The following is a 22,095-nucleotide window of genomic DNA, read 5'->3' as shown; positions in this document are numbered from 1 at the left end:
GTCCACCTGTGGCAGTTCCCATCGCCTTGCAATCTGCGTGAAGACTTCCTGATGAAGTCCCCACTCTCCCGGGTGGAGGTCGTGCCTGCTGAGGAAGTCTGCTTCCCAGTTGTCCACTCCCGGAATGAACACTGCTGACAGTGCTCGTACGTGATTCTCCGCCCATCGAAGAATTCTGGTGGCTTCTGCCATCGCCACCCTGCTCCTTGTGCCGCCTTGGCGGTTTACATGAGCCACTGCGGTGATGTTGTTGGTTGTTGTTGGTTGCGAAGCAGGGTCTCCGCTTGACTTAGGGCGTTGTATATGGCCCTTAGTTCCAGGATATTGATGTGAAGGCAAGTCTCCTGACTTGCCCACAGACCCTGGAAATTTCTTCCCTGTGTGACTGCCCCCCACCCTCGGAGGCTTGCATCCGTGGTCACCAGGACCCAGTCCTGAATGCCGAATCTGCGGCCCTCGAGAAGGTGAGCACTCTGCAGCCACCACAGAAGAGACACCCTGGCCCTGGGGGATAGGGTGATCAGCCGATGCATCTGTAGATGCGATCCGGACCACTTGTCCAACAGATCCCATTGAAAGGTCCTCGCATGGAACCTGCCAAAGGAAATGGCCTCGTATGACGCCACCATCTTTCCCAGGACTCACGTGCAGTGATGCACCGACACCTGTTTTGGTTTTAAGAGGTCTCTGACCAGTGTCATGAGTTCCTGAGCCTTCTCCGTCGGGAGAAAAACCTTCTTCTGGTCTGTGTCCAGAATCATACCCAGGAAGGGCAGACGCGTCGTAGGAATCAGCTGCGACTTTGGAATATTCAGAATCCAGCGGTGCTGTTGTAACACTTCCCGAGAGCGTGCTACGCTGATCAGCAACTGCTCTCTGGACCTCGCCTTTATGAGGAGATCGTCCAAGTATGGGATAATTGTGACTCCTTGCTTTCGCAGGAGCACCATCATTTCTGCCATTACCTTGGTAAATATTCTCGGTGCCGTGGACAGACCAAACGGCAACGTCTGGAATTGGTAATGACAATCCTATACCACAAATCTGAGGTACTCTTGATGAGGTGGATAAATGGGGACATGAAGGTAAGCATCTTTTATGTCCAGAGACACCAGAAAATCCCCCTCCTCCAGGCTTGCGATGACCGCTCTGAGCGATTCCATCTTGAACTTGAACCTTTTCAGGAATATGTACAGGGATTTTAAATTCAATATGGGTCTGACCGAACCGTCCGGTTTCGGTACCACAAACATTGTCGAATAGTAACCCCTTCCCTGTTGAAGGAGGGGAACCTTTACCACCACCTGCTGGAGATACAATTTGTGAATTGCAGCTAACACTATTTCCCTCTCTATGGGGAAAGCTGGCAGGGCCAATTTGAGGTAACGGTGAGGGGGCATCACTTCGAATTCCAGCTTGTATTCCTGAGACACAATCTCTATAGCCCAGGGATCCACATGTGAGTGAACCCACTTGTGGCTGAAATTTCGGAGACGCGCCCCCACCGGGCCTGGCTCCGCCTGTGGAACCCCAGCGTCATGCGGTGGATTTAGTGGAAGCCGGGGAGGACTTCTGTTCCTGGGAACTAGCTGTATTGTGCAGCTTCTTTCCTCTACCCCTGCCTCTGGCAAGAAAGGACGCACCTCGGACTTTCTTGCCTCTTTGTGATCGAAAGGACTGCATTTGGTAATACGGTGCTTTCTTAGGTTGTGAGGGAATACATGGCAAAAAATTAGACTTTCCAGCCGTAGCTGTGGAGACCAGGTCCGAGAGACCGTCCCCAAACAATTCCTCACCCTTGTAAGGTAAAACCTCCATGTGCCTTTTTGAGTCGGCATCACCTGTCCATTGCCGAGTCCACAGGACCCTTCTGGCAGAAATCTACATTGCATTTATTCTAGAGCCCAGTAGGCTAATGTCTCTTTGGGCATCTCTCATATATAGGACAGCGTCTTTTATATGCCCCAGGGTCAGTACTATAGTATCCTTGTCCAAGGTATCAAGTTCCTCAGATAAGGTATCTGTCCATGCTGCTACAGCACTACACATCCAGGCCGACGCAATTGCCGGCCTTAGTAGGGTACCTGAATGTGTATAAATGGACTTCAGGATACCCTCCTGCTTTCTATCCGCAGCATCTTTTAGGGTGGCCGTATCCTGTGACGCCAGGGCTACCCTCTTGGATAAGCGTGTTAAACCTTTGTCTACCCTAGGGGAGGATTCCCAGCGTAACCTGTCCGTTGGCGGGAAAGGATACGCCATAAGCATCCGTTTGGAAATCTGCAGTTTTCTATCTGGAGATTCCCAAGCCTTTTCACATAACTCATTTAACTCATGTGAAGGGGGAAAGGTCACCTCTTGCCTTTTTTCCCCATACATATAAACCCTCTTGTCAGGGACTGGGGTTTCCTCTGTGATGTGTAACACATCCTTCATTGCTATAATCATGTAGCGGATGGCTTTAGCCATTTTAGGCTGCAACTTTGCATCATCGCCATCGACACTGGAGTCAGAATCCGTGTCGATATCTGTGTCAACAATTTGGGATAATGGGCGCTTCTGAGACCCTGACGGCCTCTGCGCTGTAGGATCAGGCATGGGTTGAGACCCTGACTGTCCCAAGGCTTCAGCTTTATCCAACCTTTTATGCAAGGAATTAACATTATCATTTAAAACCTTCCACATATCCATCCAATCGGGTGTCGGCGCCGTCGGCGGCGACCCCACATTCATTTGTACCCGCTCTGTTTCCATATAGCCTTCCTCGTCAAACATGCCGACACAAGCGTACCGACACACCACACACACAGGGGATGCTCTATTTGAAGACAGTTCCCCCACAAGGCCTTTTGGAGAGACAGAGAGAGAGTATGCCAGCACACACCCCAGCGCTATATGACCCAGGAATCACACAGTAACTTAGTGTTAACCCAGTAGCTGCTGTATATACTGTTTTTGCGCCAAATTTATGTGCCCCCCCCCCCCCTCTCTTTTTACCCTCTTTCTACCGTGATTCTGCAGGGGAGAGCCTGGGGAGCTTCCTCTCAGCGGAGCTGTGGAGAGAAAATGGCGCTGGTGAGTGCTGAGGAAGAAGCCCCGCCCCCTCAGCGGCGGGCTTCTGTCCCGCGTTTTGTGTGTAAAACAATGGCGGGGGCTCATGCATATATACAGTGCCCAACTGTATATATGCTGCTTTTTGCCAAGAGGTTCCCAATTACTGCCCAGGGCGCCCCCCCCCCTGCGCCCTGCACCCTACAGTGACCGGAGTGTGTGGGTTTAGTGTGGGAGCAATGGCGCACAGCTGCAGTGCTGTGCGCTACCTCATATGAAGACTGGAGTCTTCTGCCGCCGATTTCGAAGTCTTCTTACTTCTCACGCCGGCTTCTGTCTTCTGGCTCTGCGAGGGGGACGGCGGCGCGGCTCCGGGATCGGACGACCAAGGGTGCGTTCCTGTGTACGATCCCTCTGGAGCTAATGGTGTCCAGTAGCCTAAGAAGCAGGACCTATCTTCTAGTGAGTAGGGCTGCTTCTCTCCCCTCAGTCCCACGTAGCAGAGAGTCTGTTGCCAGCAGATCTCTCTGAAAATAAAAAATCCTAACAAAATACTTTCTTTTTAGCAAGCTCAGGAGAGCTCACTAAGGTGCACCCAGCTCGTCCGGGCACAGATTCAAACTGAGGTCTGGAGGAGGGACATAGAGGGAGGAGCCAGTGCACACCAGTATCCTAATTCTTTCTTAAAAGTGCCCTGTCTCCTGCGGAGCCCGTCTATTCCCCATGGTCCTTACGGAGTCCCCAGCATCCACTAGGACGTTAGAGAAATTGGATTTTTGGCTATGGATTAGAACACATCTGTTCCATTATAACCACGTTATGAAACAAGACCTATCTTCCCTGAACTACACAGTACTGTAGAATGAGATCGATATATTAGCAGCCAGGCAAGTTCCTGATCTCAGCGTCAGACTAATGCTATAAGAGCTACTAAGTTCCAGGGAGGCATTGAAAGGTGATAGATGTACCACAAAGAAAACACAGGTGCAGGTTATCACTGCACCTTCTGCGTTTCACTAAAGAGGCGTGTGACAAAGCACTTTACATCATTTACAGTAAACACATGGCATTGTGGGGCCGGGGCAGAGCGCAGTGCAAGTCACCTGTAATTGTTCTGCATGCGTGCATGGAGCTAAATGCAGATATTCTCGATTGCGCTGCGCATCTCTGTGGCCAGACCGCCTCTATTCGTACTCTTGGTGTTATAGCAATCTCTATCACTGCTTGAGCTTAAATTATAATGACTGGATATATCCTGGTTCTTTACTCTCAGAAAAAAGGGGATTTACTGGAGACCGAACTACTGCAGCTATAAGTTAAAAAAAGAGAAAAAAATGTGTGTGTTTATTTTCCACCCCACCTTACTACAGAGAACCAAACAACCTGAACCAGCTCCGGAATTATCATATACAAAGGTGCATAAAGTGTCCTAACGGATTAAAATCCAGTCGTGTCTGATGAGGATCTAAGGCCATAGAGGACAAAGACCACGAATCACGTGAGGATCTTGGCTCCATAACATCAACAGGTCCGGTGAAGAAAACCCTCGTGGGGAGCTAAAACCCGCATGTGAGAAATCCTCTTGCAATAGGCTCAATATTCCTCGACAACAGACATCCACTACAGGGTGATCACCCCAGGACCCTTACCAGCACCACATGAGATCTAAGGACATAGGCCCTCATTCCGAGTTGTTCGCTCGCTAACAGTTTTTAGCAGCTGTGCAAATGCTATGCCGCCTCCCACTGGGAGTGTATTTTAGCTCAGCAGAAGTGCAAACGTTTTTATTGCAGAGCGCCTGCAAAAATGTTTTGTGTAGTTTCAGAGTAGCTTAAAACCTACTCAGCGCTTGCGATCACTTCAGACTATTCAGTTCCGGATTTGACATCACACACCCGCCCAGCCACGCCTGCGTTTTCCCTGGCACGCCTGCGTTTTTCCAAACACTCCCTGAAAACGGCGAGTTGCAACCCAGAAACGCCCACTTCATGTCAATCACTCTGCGGCAACCAGTGCGACTGAAATGCATCGCTAGACCCTGTGCAAAACTGCATCGTACGTTGTGCCCGTACGTCGCGCATGCGCAGAACTGCCATTTTTAAGCCTGATCGCTGTGCTGCGAACAAATGCAGCTAGCGATCAACTTGGAATGACCATCATAGTTCCTGGACCGGCAGCACAGAAGGAACAGGTTGTAAAACATATTGGACTCTAATAGTCATTACACCCAGTGGGTGAGATCCAGTTGTAGCAATATATTAATTTAGGATTGAACATTTTAATGAATTACATATGTGATTTTTAAACTATTGAACATACTATATATGAAATTAATAATCTCTCATATATGAGCGCTGCTTTTCTATTGTTTTATTTATTTTCCACATTACTCTGTTATTTTCGGGCAAATGTACTAAGAGGAGAAATGGATAAAAAAATAATAATAATAATTTCTAAAGAAAATCCCATTCCATATAGTTACTTGATATGTCCTAAAGTAAAGAGCAGCCTTTGTCTGACTGCTAACAGGCATGCCATCTTATCAGTGCAGCCAGAAAACCCTATTGTGGCCTAGTAGATACAGGTATTATCAAGCACAGATATTAATAACCAATGGCCCATTGCCCCACTGCAGATATCGCCACCAGTAGACGATAGTATGAAGAGTGTGAGGGAAGCAGGAAGTGGTGAAAAATGCATTGTTTGTTTGTACATAACGTTTGCACAGACATTTTGTTCTTTGTTCTGATTGTGACTCATTCTTTTGATAATACGCCCGCCTCCGTCAACTGTAATGACGAGCTATGCGACTCTGCTCATTTTGCCGGAAGGGTGACTTTTCTCTCACCCACTGTGGCACAGTATGTTCAACACTTCCTGCTTCGCCAAGGTAATCTGGAAAGCCGGAGCGGCATTTAGCCATGTTACGGTTAGTACACCTACCCTTACATATCTAATGCATGAAAAACATTTATACATAAAACAGAACTCTGGAAGCCTCCGTGGTTGTGTGCAATCTTCAGGACAATGTGTGTTATCCTACTGCAGCTTCACTCCTCACTGGCCTCTGCTTGATCACTGGGAACTATGGTGCTAACGTTCTTCATGACTGTATTAGCTTTCCCGTCACTGGTTCCACCTTTTTCCGTTTACCAGTAAATGAATAATGGGTAAATTAACATTTCTTCCAACACAGACCGAATCCACTGTCAAACAGTTCAAAGTTTAAATGCTGCAAATTATTCATCCCTACCTGGCACTTTTACATTACACAAGGTAGGTAGGTAGGTAGGTAGGTGGGTGGTGTGTGTCAGAGTTCACCTGTAAGGCACAGACCGAACTACATCTATTATACTAGCTGTTACTAGGCACAATGGATATAAACAGTCTACACACCCTTAGTGAAAGTGTAATATTCTACAATGTGAAGCATGACTCAAGATAAAGCATGTCAGTCCATTTCTACCTTTCAACCAACAAAGCGCAAGTATTAAAAACACACACAAAAAAAAGTTTTTAGGAAAAAGGTGAAAAGAGGTGAAATAATAAGAATTTACTTACCGATAATTCTATTTCTCGTAGTCCGTAGTGGATGCTGGGAACTCCGTCAGGACCATGGGGAATAGCGGCTCCGCAGGAGACTGGGCACAAAAGTAAAAGCTTTAGGACTACCTGGTGTGCACTGGCTCCTCCCCCTATGACCCTCCTCCAAGCCTCAGTTAGGATACTGTGCCCGGACGAGCGTACACAATAAGGAAGGATTTTGAATCCCGGGTAAGACTCATACCAGCCACACCAATCACACCGTACAACCTGTGATCTGAACCCAGTTAACAGCATGATAACAGAGGAGCCTCTGAAAAGATGGCTCACAACAGTAATAACCCGATTTTTGCAACAATAACTATGTACAAGTATTGCAGACAATCCGCACTTGGGATGGGCGCCCAGCATCCACTACAGACTACGAGAAATAGAATTATCGGTAAGTAAATTCTTATTTTCTCTGACGTCCTAGTGGATGCTGGGAACTCCGTAAGGACCATGGGGAATATACCAAAGCTCCCAAACGGGCGGGAGAGTGCGGATGACTCTGCAGCACCGAATGAGAGAACTCAAGGTCCTCCTCAGCCAGGGTATCAAATTTGTAGAATTTAGCAAACGTGTTTGCCCCTGACCAAGTAGCTGCTCGGCAAAGTTGTAAAGCCGAGACCCCTCGGGCAGCCGCCCAAGATGAGCCCACCTTCGTTGTGGAATGGGCTTTTACAGATTTTGGCTGTGGCAGGCCTGCCACAGAATGTGCAAGCTGAATTGTACTACAAATCCAACGAGCAATAGTTTGCTTAGAAGCAGGAGCACCCAGCTTGTTGGGTGCATACAGGATAAACAGCGAGTCAGATTTCCTGACTCCAGCCGTCCTGGAAACATATATTTTCAGGGCCCTGACTACGTCCAGCAACTTGGAGTCCTCCAAGTCCCTAGTAGCCGCAGGTACCACAATAGGCTGGTTCAAGTGAAACGCTGAAACCACCTTAGGGAGAAATTGAGGACGAGTCCTCAATTCTGCCCTGTCCGTATGAAAAATTAGGTAAGGGCTTTTATAGGATAAAGCCGCCAATTCTGAGACACGCCTGGCTGAAGCCAGGGCTAACAGCATTACCACTTTCCAAGTGAGATATTTTAAGTCTACAGTGGAGAGTGGTTCAAACCAATGTGATTTTAGGAACCCCAAAACTACATTGAGATCCCAAGGTGCCACTGGAGGCACAAAAGGAGGCTGTATATGCAGTACCCCCTTGACAAACGTCTGAACTTCAGGAACTGAAGCCAGTTCTTTCTGGAAGAAAATCGTCAGGGCCGAAATTTGAACCTTAATGGACCCTAATTTTAGGCCCATAGACAGTCCTGTTTGCAGGAAATGCAGGAAACGACCCAGTTGAAATTCCTCAGTAGGGGCCTTCCTGGCCTCGCACCACGCAACATATTTACGCCAAATACGGTGATAATGCTGTACGGTTACATCCTTCCTGGCTTTGATCAGGGTAGGGATGACTTCATCCGGAATGCCTTTTTCCTTTAGGATCCGGCGTTCAACCGCCATGCCGTCAAACGCAGCCGCGGTAAGTCTTGGAACAGACAGGGTCCCTGCTGGAGCAGGTCCTTTCTTAGAGGTAGAGGCCACGGGTCCTCTGTGAGCATCTCTTGAAGTTCCGGGTACCAAGTCCTTCTTGGCCAATCCGGAGCCACGAGTATAGTCCTTACTCCTCTCCTTCTTATGATTCTCAGTACCTTGGGTATGAGAGGCAGAGGAGGGAACACATACACTGACTGGTACACCCACGGTGTTACCAGAGCGTCCACAGCTATTGCCTGAGGGTCCCTTGACCTGGCGCAATACCTGTCTAGTTTTTTGTTGAGGCGGGACGCCATCATGTCCACCCTTGGTTTTTCCCAACGGTTCACAATCATGTGGAAGACTTCTGGGTGAAGTCCCCACTCCCCCGGGTGGAGGTCGTGTCTGCTGAGGAAGTCTGCTTCCCAGTTGTCCACTCCCGGAATGAACACTGCTGACAGTGCTATCACATGATTTTCCGCCCAGCGGAGAATCCTTGCAACTTCTGTCATTGCCCTCCTGCTTCTCGTGCCGCCCTGTCTGTTTACTTGGGCGACTGCCCTGATGTTGTCTGACTGGATCAGCACCGGCTGACCTTGAAGCAGAGGTCTTGCTAGGCTTAGAGCATTGTAGATGGCCCTTAGCTCCAGGATATTTATGTGAAGTAATGTCTCCAGGCTTGACCACAAGCCCTGGAAATTTCTTCCCTGTGTGACTGCTCCCCAGCCTCTCAGGCTGGCATCCGTGGTCACCAGGACCCAGTCCTGAATGCCGAATCTGCGGCCCTCTAGAAGATGAGCACTCTGCAACCACCACAGGAGAGACACCCTTGTCCTTGGTGACAAGATTATCCGCTGATGCATCTGAAGATGCGACCCGGACCATTTGTCTAGCAGATCCCACTGGAAGGTTCTTGCGCGGAATCTGCCGAATGGGATTGCTTCGTAAGAAGCCACCATCTTTCCCAGGACCCTTGTGCATTGATGCACTGAGACTTGGCCTGGTTTTAGGAGATTTCTGACTAGTTCGGATAACTCCCTGGCTTTCTCCTCCGGGAGAAACACCTTTTTCTGGACTGTGTCCAGGATCATCCCTAGGAATAGAAGTCGTGTCGTCGGGATCAGCTGTGATTTTGGAATATTGAGAATCCAACCGTGCTGGCGCAGCACTATCTGAGATAGTGCTACCCCGACTTTCAACTGTTCCCTGGATCTTGCCCTTATCAGGAGATCGTCCAAGTAAGGGATAACTAAAACTCCCTTCCTTCGAAGGAGTATCATCATTTCGGCCATTACCTCGGTAAAGACCCTGGGTGCCGTGGACAATCCAAACGGCAGCGTCTGAAACTGATACCATATAGTCCCCTTCTTCCAGGTTTGCAATCACTGCTCTGAGTGACTCCATCTTGAATTTGAACCTTTGTATGTAAGTGTTCAAGGATTTTTGGTTTAAAATTGGTCTCACCGAGCCGTCCGGCTTCGGTACCACAAATAGTGTGGAATAGTACCCCTTTACCTGTTGTAGGAGGGGTACCTTGATTATCACCTGCTGGGAATACAGCTTGTGAATGGCTTCCAATACTGCCTCCCTGTCTGAGGGAGACGTCGGTAAAGCAGACTTTAGAAAACGGCGAGGGGGAGACGTCTCGAATTCCAATTTGTACCCCTGAGATACCACTTGAAGGATCCAGGGGTCCACTTGCGAGTGGGCCCACTGCGCACTGAACTTCTTGAGACGGGCCCCCACCGTGCCTGAGTCCGCTTGTAAAGCCCCAGCGTCATGCTGAGGACTTTGCGGAGGCGGGAGAGGGCTTTTGTTCCTGGGAACTGGCTGTTTGTTGCAGCATTTTCCCTCTCCCTCTGCCACGGGGCAGAAATGAGGCGCCTTTTGCCCGCTTGCCCTTATGGGGCCGAAAGGACTGCGCCTGATAATACGGCGTCATCTTAGGTTGAGAAGCTACCTGGGGTAAAAATGTGGATTTTCCAGCAGTTGCCGTGGCTACCAGGTCTGATAGACCTACCCCAAATAACTCCTCCCCCTTATAAGGCAATACTTCCATGTGCCTTTTAGAATCCGCATCGCCTGACCACTGCCGCGTCCATAAACCTCTTCTTGCAGAAATGGACAGCGCGCTAACTCTTGATGCCAGTCGGCAAATATCCCTCTGTGCATCACGCATATATAGAAATGCATCCTTCAAATGCTCTATAGTCAGTAATATACTGTCCCTATCTAGGGTATCAATATTTTCAGTCAGGGAATCCGACCACGCCAGGCCCGCACTGCACATCCAGGCTGAGGCGATTGCTGGTCGCAGTATAACACCCGTGTGAGAGTATATACATTTTAGGATATTCTCCAGCTTTCTATCGGCAGGTTCCTTTAGGGCGGCCGTATCAGGAGAGGGTAGTGCTACCTGTTTAGACAAGCGTGTGAGCGCTTTATCCACCCTAGGGGGTGTTTCCCAACGTGCCCTATCCTCTGGCGGGAAAGGGTATGATGCCAATAACCTTTTAGGAATTATCAGTTTTTTATCGGGGGAAACCCACGCCTCATCACACACTTCATTTAATTCCTCGGATACAGGAAAAACTACAGCCAGTTTTTTCTCACCAAACATAATACCCTTTTTAGTGGTACTTGTATTATCAGAGATATGCAATACATTTTTCATTGCTTCAATCATGTAACGTGTGGCCCTAGTGGAAGTCACGTATGTCTCCTCATCATCGACACTGGAGTCAGTATCCGTGTCTGTGTCTGCCATTTGAGGTAACGGGCGTTTTAAAGCCCCTGATGGCGTTTGAGACCCCTGGACAGGCACAAGCTGAGTAGCCGGCTGTCTCATGTCGTCAACTGTCTGTCGTAAAGAGCTGACACTGTCACGCAATTCCTTCCATAAGCTCATCCACTCAGGTGTCGACTCCCTAGGGGGTGACAACTGTATAATAGGCAATTGCTCCGCCTCCATCTCATTTTCCTCCTCAAACATGTCGACACAATCGTACCGACACACCGCACACACACAGGGAATGCTCTGATAGAGGACAGGACCCCACTAGCCCGTTGGGGAGACAGAGGGAGAGTATGCCAGCACACACCAGAGCGCTATATATAGACAGGAATACCACTATAAAATGTGCTTTTCCCTTTATAGCTGCTGTTAGTATCAAAACTGCGCCAAATTAGTGCCCCCCTCTCTTTTTTACCCTTTTCTGTAGTGCAGGACTGCAGGGGAGAGTCAGGGAGACGTCCTTCCAGCGGAGCTGTGATGGAAAATGGCGCCCGTGTGCTGAGGAGATAGGCTCCGCCCCCTTCTCGGCGGCCTTTTCTCCCGCTTTTTTGGTGAGTTCTGGCAGGGGTTAAAATACATCCATATAGCCCTGGGGGTTATATGTGGTGTATTTATGCCAGCCAAGGTGTTTTACATTGCTGCTCAGGGCGCCCCCCCCTAGCGCCCTGCACCCTCAGTGACCGGAGTGTGAAGTGTGCCTGAGTAACAATTGCGCACAGCTGCAGTGCTGTGCGCTACCTTGTTGAAGACTGAGGTCTTCTGCCGACGATTTTTCCGGACCTCTTCTTGCTTCTGGCTCTGTAAGGGGGCCGGCGGCGCGGCTCTGGGACCGAGCTCCGAGGCTGGGCCTGTGTTCGGTCCCTCTGGAGCTAATGGTGTCCAGTAGCCTAAGAAGCCCAATCCACTCTGCACTTCAGGTGAGTTCGCTTCTTCTCCCCTTAGTCCCTCGATGCAGTGAGCCTGTTGCCAGCAGGTCTCACTGAAAATAAAAAACCTAAAACTAAACTTTCACTAAGAAGCTCAGGAGAGCCCCTAGTGTGCACCCTTCTCGGCCGGGCACAAAAATCTAACTGAGGCTTGGAGGAGGGTCATAGGGGGAGGAGCCAGTGCACACCAGGTAGTCCTAAAGCTTTTACTTTTGTGCCCAGTCTCCTGCGGAGCCGCTATTCCCCATGGTCCTTACGGAGTTCCCAGCATCAACTAGGACGTCAGAGAAACAAAGCCTACAAACCCCTGGTTAAATAAGTGTGCACACCCTTTCATAATGGGGCTGTACTGTGTGTTCACAGCTAACCAATCACATTCAAAATCTTGTTCAATCCTAATCAGCAAACACCTACTAGCAACAACAGGGACTGTGAATAACCCCAAAGAATGACCGGCTGCTCCTGTAGGATCTCCCTGCAATTACTTGGCTGCACCTTACTGGGATAGCCATGGTTCGCAAGGAGCATTCAAAGCTTCTACTACTGGAGCTCATTGTTGAAAGGTGCCAATCAGGAGAGAGGTACAAAATAATTTTGCAGGCGCAACGTACCATGGGAGCTCTGTGATAGCTATCATCAGCAAGTGGAGAAAATGTGGCACAGCATGGACATTGCCAAGATCAGGACGTCTCTCCAGATATGATGAAAGGACATGGAAGCTACCAGGAGGCCTAACACAGCATAAAGGAAGCTGCAGGAATTTCAGTACTGAGATATAAACCAGAGTGTGTTAGAAGCACCAGAGCAGAGAGCGACCCCCAGGCACAGAGGAACTGCATGGGTTGGGAAAGGAGCAGGGTGCTAGAATGAACACTACTCATCTTCACAGTATCAGTGTGCACCAGACTGGATGAAGCAGCAATTCCTTATGATCTGAGGAGACCATGAGGGTCATTCCGAGTTGATCGCTCGCTGGCTAGTATTAGCAGCCGTGCAAACGCTATGCCGCCGCCCACTGGGAGTGTATTTTAGCTTAGCAGAAGTGCGAACGCATGTGCAGCCGAGCTCTGCAAAAACAGTTTGTGCAGTTACTGAGTAGCTCTGAACCTACTCAGCGCTTGTGATCACTTCAGCCTATTCGTGTCCGGATTTGATGTCTTACACCCGCCCAGCGAACGCCCAGCCACGCCTGCGTTTTTCCAGACACGCCTGTGTTTTTGCAAACACTCCCTGAAAACGGTCAGTTGACACCCAGAAACGCCCCCTTCCTGTCAATCTTCTAGCGGCCGCCAGCGCGAATGAAAACTTTGCTAGAACCTGTGCAAAACCACAAAGGGCTTTGTACCCGTATGTCGCGCGTGCGCATTGCGGTGCATACGCATGCGGAGAAGTGCCGATTTTTAGCCTGATCGCTGCGCTGCGAACGGCAGCTAGCGATCAACTCGGAATTACCCAAGATTGAACCTTTAGGCCTTACTTTTAAAAGACAAACAACACAGCGCATCACCAGCAAAACACAACACCTACAGTGACACATGGCGGGGTCAGCATCATGCTATGGGGCTGCTGCACATCAGTGGGGACAGGGGCTCTCGTCACAATAAAGGATACTGAATAGTTCTAAATGGGATGCGTTTGGCATCCCAACGGTCGGGATTCCGGCGGTCATGTGCCAAATGTGGGAACCCCTGACATCCTAAATATTTGGGTAGGGGCTTAGGGTTAGGGCCCGGTGGGGGGAGGGATAGTGTTAGATACTGGGGGGACTGGGGAGTTTAGCCGTAGCGGACACTCCCAGAGGATTAGCCAATGCCAACACCTCCAGAGGGTTAGCCCTAGCCGACATCCCAGGAGGGTTAGGGTAGGGGATAGGGGTAAGGATCCAAAGCACACCCAAGTAAAGGCTTCAGGAAAGGAAGGTCATAGTCTTGGGATGGCCTAGACAATAAAGAGGGCAGTGCACAGGGAATCCCCTCACCATATAAAGAACCTTTGATGGGCTTCCTTTTTTTTTTTTTAGGGAAGAGCGGAAAAGAATTTCCTGGTCCTGGTTTGCAAAGCTGATTAGAGACTTATTCAAACATACTCACTGCTATGAATAAAGCAAAAGTTACAGTAAAGGGGTTAAATACTTATGCAAACAGGGTACTGTATGTTTTTCCCGTTTTGTTGACTGCAAGGTGACATTAGCAGTGGGATAAGGTCTGACAGGATTCCTCTTGATTTCAGGTGTTACATCACTAAAGCTGCTATCTCAACTGCCCTGATAGCAGTGTGCCAGTGGGTGACAATAATCTATATAAATAAAACATAAGTACAATTTTTCTTTAGAGCAATTTTGAGGTTCAACAGTAAAAGTGGAAGCAAGCTACTTACCAGCCAAAGCTTGGTGGTAGCTGAGATCTTGCCATGCTGCTCATACATCCAGCCATGGTACGACAGGAGTTGTTTCAGGATGTAGCGCATGGTCGTGATAAGTGCGAACCAAAGGCCGGTGGAGAAGAGCACGGCGCTGAGGATACTCTGTCCCTGGTGAGAGAGGTAGCTGCTGCAGAGATACAAGGGGGGTATATTTACTAAAAATACATGGCCAGCCAGGAACACAACCAGCAGATTATTAGGAGAATAAAATAAAGTATAACGTAATGAAAGGGTTATGAAAGAACAGGATGCGATTCTGCACAAGACTTAAGTATGCACAAGTATGGGTTAAACCAACATTAGGGGTATACCACTCTGGCATGAATAGGGATTTGTAGGCGTACCACTCTATCCCTTTAAACTGTGACACTTTGGAATTACACAGGTTCTCTAGCTGATAAAAAAAATAAGAATTTACTTACCGATAATTCTATTTCTCATAGTCCGTAGTGGATGATGGGGACTCCGAAAGGACCATGGGGAATAGCGGCTCCGCAGGAGACTGGGCACAAAAGTAAAAGCTTTAGGACTACCTGGTGTGCACTGGCTCCTCCCCCTATGACCCTCCTCCAAGCCTCAGTTAGGATACTGTGCCCGGACGAGCGTACACAATAAGGAAGGATTTTGAATCCCGGGAAATACTCATACCAGCCACACCAATCACACCGTACAACTTGTGATTTGAACCCAGTTAACAGCATGATAACAGAGGAGCCTCTGAAAAGATGGCTCACAACAATAATAACCCGATTTTTGTAACAATAACTATGTACAAGTATTGCAGACAATCCGCACTTGGGATGGGCGCCCAGCATCCACTACGGACTATGAGAAATAGAATTATCGGTAAGTAAATTCTTATTTTCTCTAACGTCCTAAGTGGATGCTGGGGACTCCGAAAGGACCATGGGGATTATACCAAAGCTCCCAAACGGGCGGGAGAGTGCGGATGACTCTGCAGCACCGAATGAGAGAACTCCAGGTCCTCCTCAGCCAGGGTATCAAATTTGTAGAATTTAGCAAACGTGTTTGCCCCTGACCAAGTAGCTGCTCTGCAAAGTTGTAAAGCCGAGACCCCTCGGGCAGCCGCCCAAGATGAGCCCACTTTCCGTGTGGAATGGGCTTTTACAGATTTTGGCTGTGGCAGGCCTGCCACAGAATGTGCAAGCTGAATTGTACTACAAATCCAACGAGCAATCGTCTGCTTAGAAGCAGGAGCACCCAGTTTGTTGGGTGCATACAGAATAAACAGCGAGTCAGATTTTCTGACTCCAGCCGTCCTGGAAACATATTTTCAGGGCCCTGACTACGTCCAGCAACTTGGAATCCTCCAAGTCCCTAGTAGCCGCAGGCACCACAATAGGCTGGTTTAAGTGAAATGCTGAAACCACCTTAGGGAGAAATTGAGGACGAGTCCTCAATTCTGCCCTATCCGTATGGAAAATTAGGTAAGGGCTTTTATAGGATAAAGCCGCCAATTCTGATACACGCCTGGCTGAAGCCAGGGCTAACAGCATTACCACTTTCCATGTGAGATATTTTAAGTCCACAGTGGTGAGTGGTTCAAACCAATGTGATTTTAGGAATCCCAAAACTACATTGAGATCCCAAGGTGCCACTGGAGGCACAAAAGGAGGCTGTATATGCAGTACCCCCTTGACAAACGTCTGAACTTCAGGAACTGAAGCTAGTTCTTTTTGGAAGAAGATCGACAGGGCCGAAATTTGAACCTTAATGGACCCTAATTTTAGGCCCATAGACAGTCCTGTTTGCAGGAAATGCAGGAAACGACCCAGTTGAAATTCCTCTGTAGGGGCCTTCCTGGCCTCACACCACGCAACATATTTACGCCAAATACGGTGATAATGTTGCACAGTTACATCCTTCCTGGCTTTGATCAGGGTAGGGATGACTTCATCCGGAATGCCTTTTTCCTTCAGGATCCGGCGTTCAACCGCCATGCCGTCAAACGCAGCCGCGGTAAGTCTTGGAACAGACATGGTCCCTGCTGGAGCAGGTCCTTTCTTAAAGGTAGAGGCCACGGGTCTTCCGTGAGCATCTCTTGAAGTTCCGGGTACCAAGTCCTTCTTGGCCAATTCGGAGCCACGAGTATAGTCTTTACTCCTCTCCTTCTTATGATTCTCAGTACCTTGGGTATGAGAGGCAGAGGAGGGAACACATACACTGACTGGTACACCCACGGTGTTACCAGAGCGTCCACAGCTATTGCCTGAGGATCCCTTGACCTGGCGCAATATCTGTCCAGTTTTTTGTTGAGGCGGGACGCCATCATGTCCACCTTTGGTTTTTCCCAACGGTTCACAATCATGTGGAAGACTTCTGGGTGAAGTCCCCACTCCCCCGGGTGGAGATCGTGTCTGCTGAGGAAGTCTGTTTCCCAGTTGTCCACTCCCGGAATGAACACTGCTGACAGTGCTATCACATGATTTTCCGCCCAGCGAAGAATCCTTGCAACTTCCGTCATTGCCCTCCTGCTTCTTGTGCCGCCCTGTCTGTTTACGTGGGCGACTGCCGTGATGTTGTCCGACTGGCATTGTAAATGGCCCTTAGTTCCAGGATATTTATGTGAAGTGACGTTTCCATGCTTGACCACAAGCCCTGGAAATTTCTTCCCTGTGTGACTGCTCCCCAGCCTCTCAGGCTGGCATCCGTGGTCACCAGGACCCAATCCTGAATGCCGAATCTGCGGCCCTCTAGGAGATGAGCACTCTGTAACCACCACAGGAGAGACACCCTTGTCCTTGGAGACAGGGTTATCCGCTGATGCATTTGAAGATGCGATCCGGACCATTTGTCCAGCAGATCCCACTGAAAAGTTCTTGCGTGGAATCTGCCGAATGGAATCGCTTCGTAAGAAGCCACCATCTTTCCCAGGACCCTTGTGCATTGATGCACTGACACTTGGCCTGGTCTTAGGAGGTTCCTGACTAGGTCGGATAACTCCCTGGCTTTCTCCTCCGGGAGAAACACCTTTTTCTGTACTGTGTCCAGAATCATCCCTAGGAACAGCAGACGTGTCGTCGGAATCAGCTGCGATTTTGGAATATTTAGAATCCATCCGTGCTGTCGTAGTACTACTTGAAATAGTGCTACTCCGACCTCTAACTGTTCTCTGGACCTTGCCCTTATCAGGAGATCGTCCAAGTAAGGGATAATTAAGACGCCTTTTCTTCGAAGAAGAATCATCATTTCGGCCATTACCTTGGTAAAGACCCGGGGTGCCGTGGACAATCCAAACGGCAGCGTCTGAAACTGATAGTGACAGTTCTGTACCACAAACCTGAGGTACCCTTGGTGAGAAGGGCAAATTGGGACATGGAGGTAAGCATCCTTGATTTCCAGAGACACCATATAGTCCCCTTCTTCCAGGTTCGCCATCACTGCTCTGAGTGACTCCATCTTGAACTTGAACCTTTTTATGTAAGTGTTCAAGGATTTCAGATTTAAAATAGGTCTCACCGAGCCGTCAGGCTTCGGTACCACAAACAGCGTGGAATAATACCCCTTTCCCTGTTGTAGGAGGGGTACCTTGATTATCACCTGCTGGGAATACAGCTTGTGAATGGTTCCAATACCGCCTCCCTGTCGGGGGGAGACGTTGGTAAAGCAGACTTCAGGAACCGGCGAGGGGGAGACGTCTCGAATTCCAATTTGTACCCCTGAGATACTACCTGCAGGATCCAGGGGTCCACTTGCGAGTGAGCCCACTGCGCGCTGAAATTCTTGAGACGGGCCCCCACCGTGCCTGAGTCCGCTTGTAAGGCCCCACCGTCATGCTGAGGACTTGGCAGAAGCGGGGGAGGGCTTCTGTTCGTGGGAAGAGGCTGTCTGCTGCAGTCTTTTACCCCTTCCTCTGCCCCGGGGCAGATATGAGTGGCCTTTTGCCCGCTTGCCCTTATGGGGACGAAAGGACTGAGCCTGAAAAGACGGTATCTTTTTCTGCTGAGAGGTGACTTGGGGTAAAAAGGTGGATTTCCCAGCCGTTGCCGTGGCCACCAGATCCGATAGACCGACCCCAAATAACTCCTCCCCTTTATACGGCAATACTTCCATATGCCGTTTGGAATCCGCATCACCTGACCACTGTCGCGTCCATAACCCTCTTCTGGCAGAAATGGACATCGCACTTACTCTTGATGCCAGAGTGCAAATATCCCTCTGTGCATCTCGCATATATAGAAATGCATCCTTTAAATGCTCTATAGTCAATAATATATTGTCCCTGTCCAGGGTATCAATATTTTCAGTCAGGGAATCCGACCAAGCCACCCCAGCACTGCACATCCAGGCTGAGGCGATTGCTGGTCGCAGTATAATACCAGTATGTGTGTATATACTTTTTAGGATATTTTCCAGCTTCCTATCAGCTGGTTCCTTGAGGGCGGCCGTATCAGGAGACGGTAACGCCACTAGTTTTGATAAGCGTGTGAGCGCCTTATCTACCCTAGGGGGTGTTTCCCAACGCGCCCTAACCTCTGGCGGGAAAGGGTATAATGCCAATAATTTCTTAGAAATTAGCAGTTTTTTATCGGGGGAAACCCACGCTTCATCACACACCTCATTTAATTCATCTGATTCCGGAAAAACTACGGGTAGTTTTTTCACACCCCACATAATACCCTTTTTTGTGGTACTTGTAGTATCAGAAATGTTCAAAACCTCCTTCATTGCCGTGATCATGTAACGTGTGGCCCTACTGGAAAATACGTTTGTTTCCTCACCGTCGGCACTGGAGTCAGTGTCCGTGTCGACCACCTGAGGTAACGGGCGCTTTAGAGCCCCTGACGGTGTTTGAGACGCCTGTACAGGGTATTAACTGATTTGCCGGCTGTCTCATGTCGTCAACAGTCTTTTGTAAAGTGCTGACACTATCACGTAATTCTTTCCATAAGACCATCCAGTCAGGTGTCGACTCCCTAGGGGGTGACATAACTAACACAGGCAATTGCTCCGCCTCCACACAATTTTCCTCCTCATACATGTCGACACAACGTACCGACACACAGCACACACACAGGGAATGCTCTGATAGAGGACAGGACCCCACTAGCCCTTTGGGGAGACAGAGGGAGAGTTTGCCAGCACACACCAGAGCGCTATATATATATAGGGATAACCTTATATGTGTTTTTCCCTGATATAGCTGCTGTATATATTTATCTGCCAAATTAGTGCCCCCCCTCTCTTGTTTTACCCTGTTTCTGTAGTGCAGGACTGCAGGGGAGAGTCAGGGAGCCTTCCTCCAACGGAGCTGTGAGGAAAAAATGGCGCCAGTGTGCTGAGGAGATAGGCGCCGCCCCCTTCTCGGCGGCCTTTCTCCCGCTTTTTTAAGGAAAAATTGGCAGGGGTTAAATGCATCCATATAGCCCAGGAGCTATATGTGATGTATTTTTTGCCAAATAAGGTGTTTTTATTGCGTCTCAGGGCGCCCCCCCCCAGCGCCCTGCACCCTCAGTGACCGGAGTGTGAAGTGTGCTGAGAGCAATGGCGCACAGCTGCGGTGCTGTGCGCTACCTTATTCTGACGCCGATTTTCCGGACCTCTTCAGTCTTCTGGCTCTGTAAGGGGGCCGGCGGCGCGGCTCTGGGACCCATCCATGGCTGGGCCTGTGATCGTCCCTCTGGAGCTAATGTCCAGTAGCCTAAGAAGCCCAATCCACTCTGCACGCAGGTGAGTTCGCTTCTTCTCCCCTTAGTCCCTCGGTGCAGTGAGCTTGTTGCCAGCAGGTCTCACTGAAAATAAAAAACCTACTTTAAACTTTTACTCTAAGCAGCTCAGGAGAGCCCCTTAGTATGCACCCTTCTCGTTCGGGCACAAAAATCTAACTGAGGCTTGGAGGAGGGTCATAGGGGGAGGAGCCAGTGCACACCAGGTAGTCCTAAAGCTTTTACTTTTGTGCCCAGTCTCCTGCGGAGCCGCTATTCCCCATGGTCCTTTCGGAGTCCCCAGCATCCACTAGGACGTCAGAGAAAAACAGGTGAAACGCAGGCTTGAAGTCAGCCAGTCACAGAACCTGTGTAACTCATGCATGTCCCGGTTTACAGGGATAGTATGGTAAGCCTAGGTACTTGGTAAATTGTTGGTATTCCGCAGGGAGAGTGTACATATTGTATAAACAGGAGAAGGAAAGACGACTCTTTTTGTGGGGTACTCTTCACTTGACTAAATGTTAAAACATACGGACTGATTCTGAGTTGGGAACGAAGCAAAAAAAAAAAACCAGTAAGAAACTTTGCACCTTGGTAAAAACAGTTCTGCAGATGGAGCAGATGTAACATGCGCAGGGGGATTATATGTGAGGGGGCGTGTCCTAATCTAATCTGCAGGGTCAAAATATAGCTGTGCAACATCTGTGGGCTACATGCAGAAGCAGCCAGTATTTATCCAGCATGCAACTTTTGCACCCACTGAATTGTAACATGGCGTTTCTAGGTGCAAAGTTACTTCCTATTTGTTGCCACCATACTACTACTCGGGGCCAGCGCAAAGTTTTACTACTACTTGGGGCCAGCGCCAGGCTGGAGAAGCGCCGTCCCCACACTATGCAATAAAGTTAATGCTCCTAAAAGATAGGAGCAGCAGCAGAGCAGCAGGGCTGTGTACAAGGGTCATGTGATGTGAGGAGAACCGGCATTCTGGGCAAAGGGAGGTGGCAATGGCAGCGCTGGTTATATGTGCCCCAGAAGAAGTAACCAGTGGTTACAGAGAAACAGACAGTCACGCTGCTGTAAATGGTGTGCCAGTGCCATGCGGAGCAGCGGGCAGAGGGTAGCAGAGTAAAGGTGCATACACACTTACCGAGTGACGTCACTCATTTTCTCGGCAAGTATGTATGCCACCGTTGACCAGCGATGCGCGGACCCGCGGGTCATTAACGATCCTCGCTGTCGGCCGTGCAGGCAGCTCAATTTGGACCGTCGTCCAAGTGCTGCCTGCACGGTCCGGCTGCTGTGTGACGTCACTGAGGAATATGAATGTTATATCGCTCAGTGTGTATGCTCGGCAGCCGACCACCCCGGCCCGGGAGGGGAAACCCTAAGCGAAGTTGCTCATAGAGCACATTGCCTAGTGTGTACCCACCTTAAGTGCTGCAGTTCTGGGCCCAGGTCAGTAAATTGTAATATTTGGCACACAGTGCCTGTCACTCTCTCCATGTCACCCACTGCATGTCGGCCTCTCACCCACTGCCTCTTCCCATCACCCTCTCCATGTCACCCTCTGCCTCTCCTCGACACCATCCCCATTAGCCACTGCCTCTTTCTCTGTCACATTCTTCATCACCCACTGCCTGTCACCTGCTCCCTGGCGTCACTCTCTCCCCGTCACCCACTGCTTGTTATCCTCTCCCCCTCACCCTCTGCCTCTCCCGTCATCCATTGCCTCTCCCTGTCACCCTCTCACCCAGTGCCTCTCCGTCACATTCTTCATCACCTACTGCCTCTGTCACATTCTCCGTCACCCAATGCCTGTCACCCACTACCAGTCACTCGCTCCTTGTCATGTGAGGCCACGCCCCTTGTAGCAGGGCCACACCACTGGAAGTGTACGCTCCAATGTAACTGCCAGAGCTACACCCCCCCCCCCCCCCCCCAATCAAGCTGCCCCCCCCCCCCCCCCCGGTCATTTTCTTTTTGATCCGCCCCTGCAGGAGGGGGGAGGGGGGGGGATGTACTAAGTCTTCGACAGTGGTAATGCGGAGAGAGGTAAAAATAAGAATTTACTTACCGATAATTCTATTTCTCATAGTCCGTAGTGGATGCTGGGAACTC

At 49.5% G+C, this 22,095-nt stretch overlaps 1 protein-coding gene across 7 annotated transcripts in view; it reads right to left on the bottom strand.

The window, feature by feature from the left end:
• The window catches only part of LOC134965968 (carnitine O-palmitoyltransferase 1, liver isoform-like), a 222,365-nt gene that overhangs the window by 91,718 nt on the left and 108,552 nt on the right, over positions 1 to 22,095 (bottom strand). For all 7 annotated transcript variants that reach the window (XM_063942409.1, XM_063942408.1, XM_063942410.1 and 4 more), the window contains exon 4: positions 14,261 to 14,432. In XM_063942409.1, the coding sequence (XP_063798479.1) occupies positions 14,261 to 14,432 (172 nt within the window). The remainder of the gene's footprint in view (positions 1 to 14,260; positions 14,433 to 22,095) is intronic.

Source organism: Pseudophryne corroboree, chromosome 10, assembly GCF_028390025.1.
Source record: "Pseudophryne corroboree isolate aPseCor3 chromosome 10, aPseCor3.hap2, whole genome shotgun sequence".
In the NCBI taxonomy this organism is placed as follows: domain Eukaryota; kingdom Metazoa; phylum Chordata; class Amphibia; order Anura; family Myobatrachidae; genus Pseudophryne; species Pseudophryne corroboree.
Note: the sequence above shows the minus strand (reverse complement) of the source record. Positions and strands in the feature narration are given on the sequence as shown.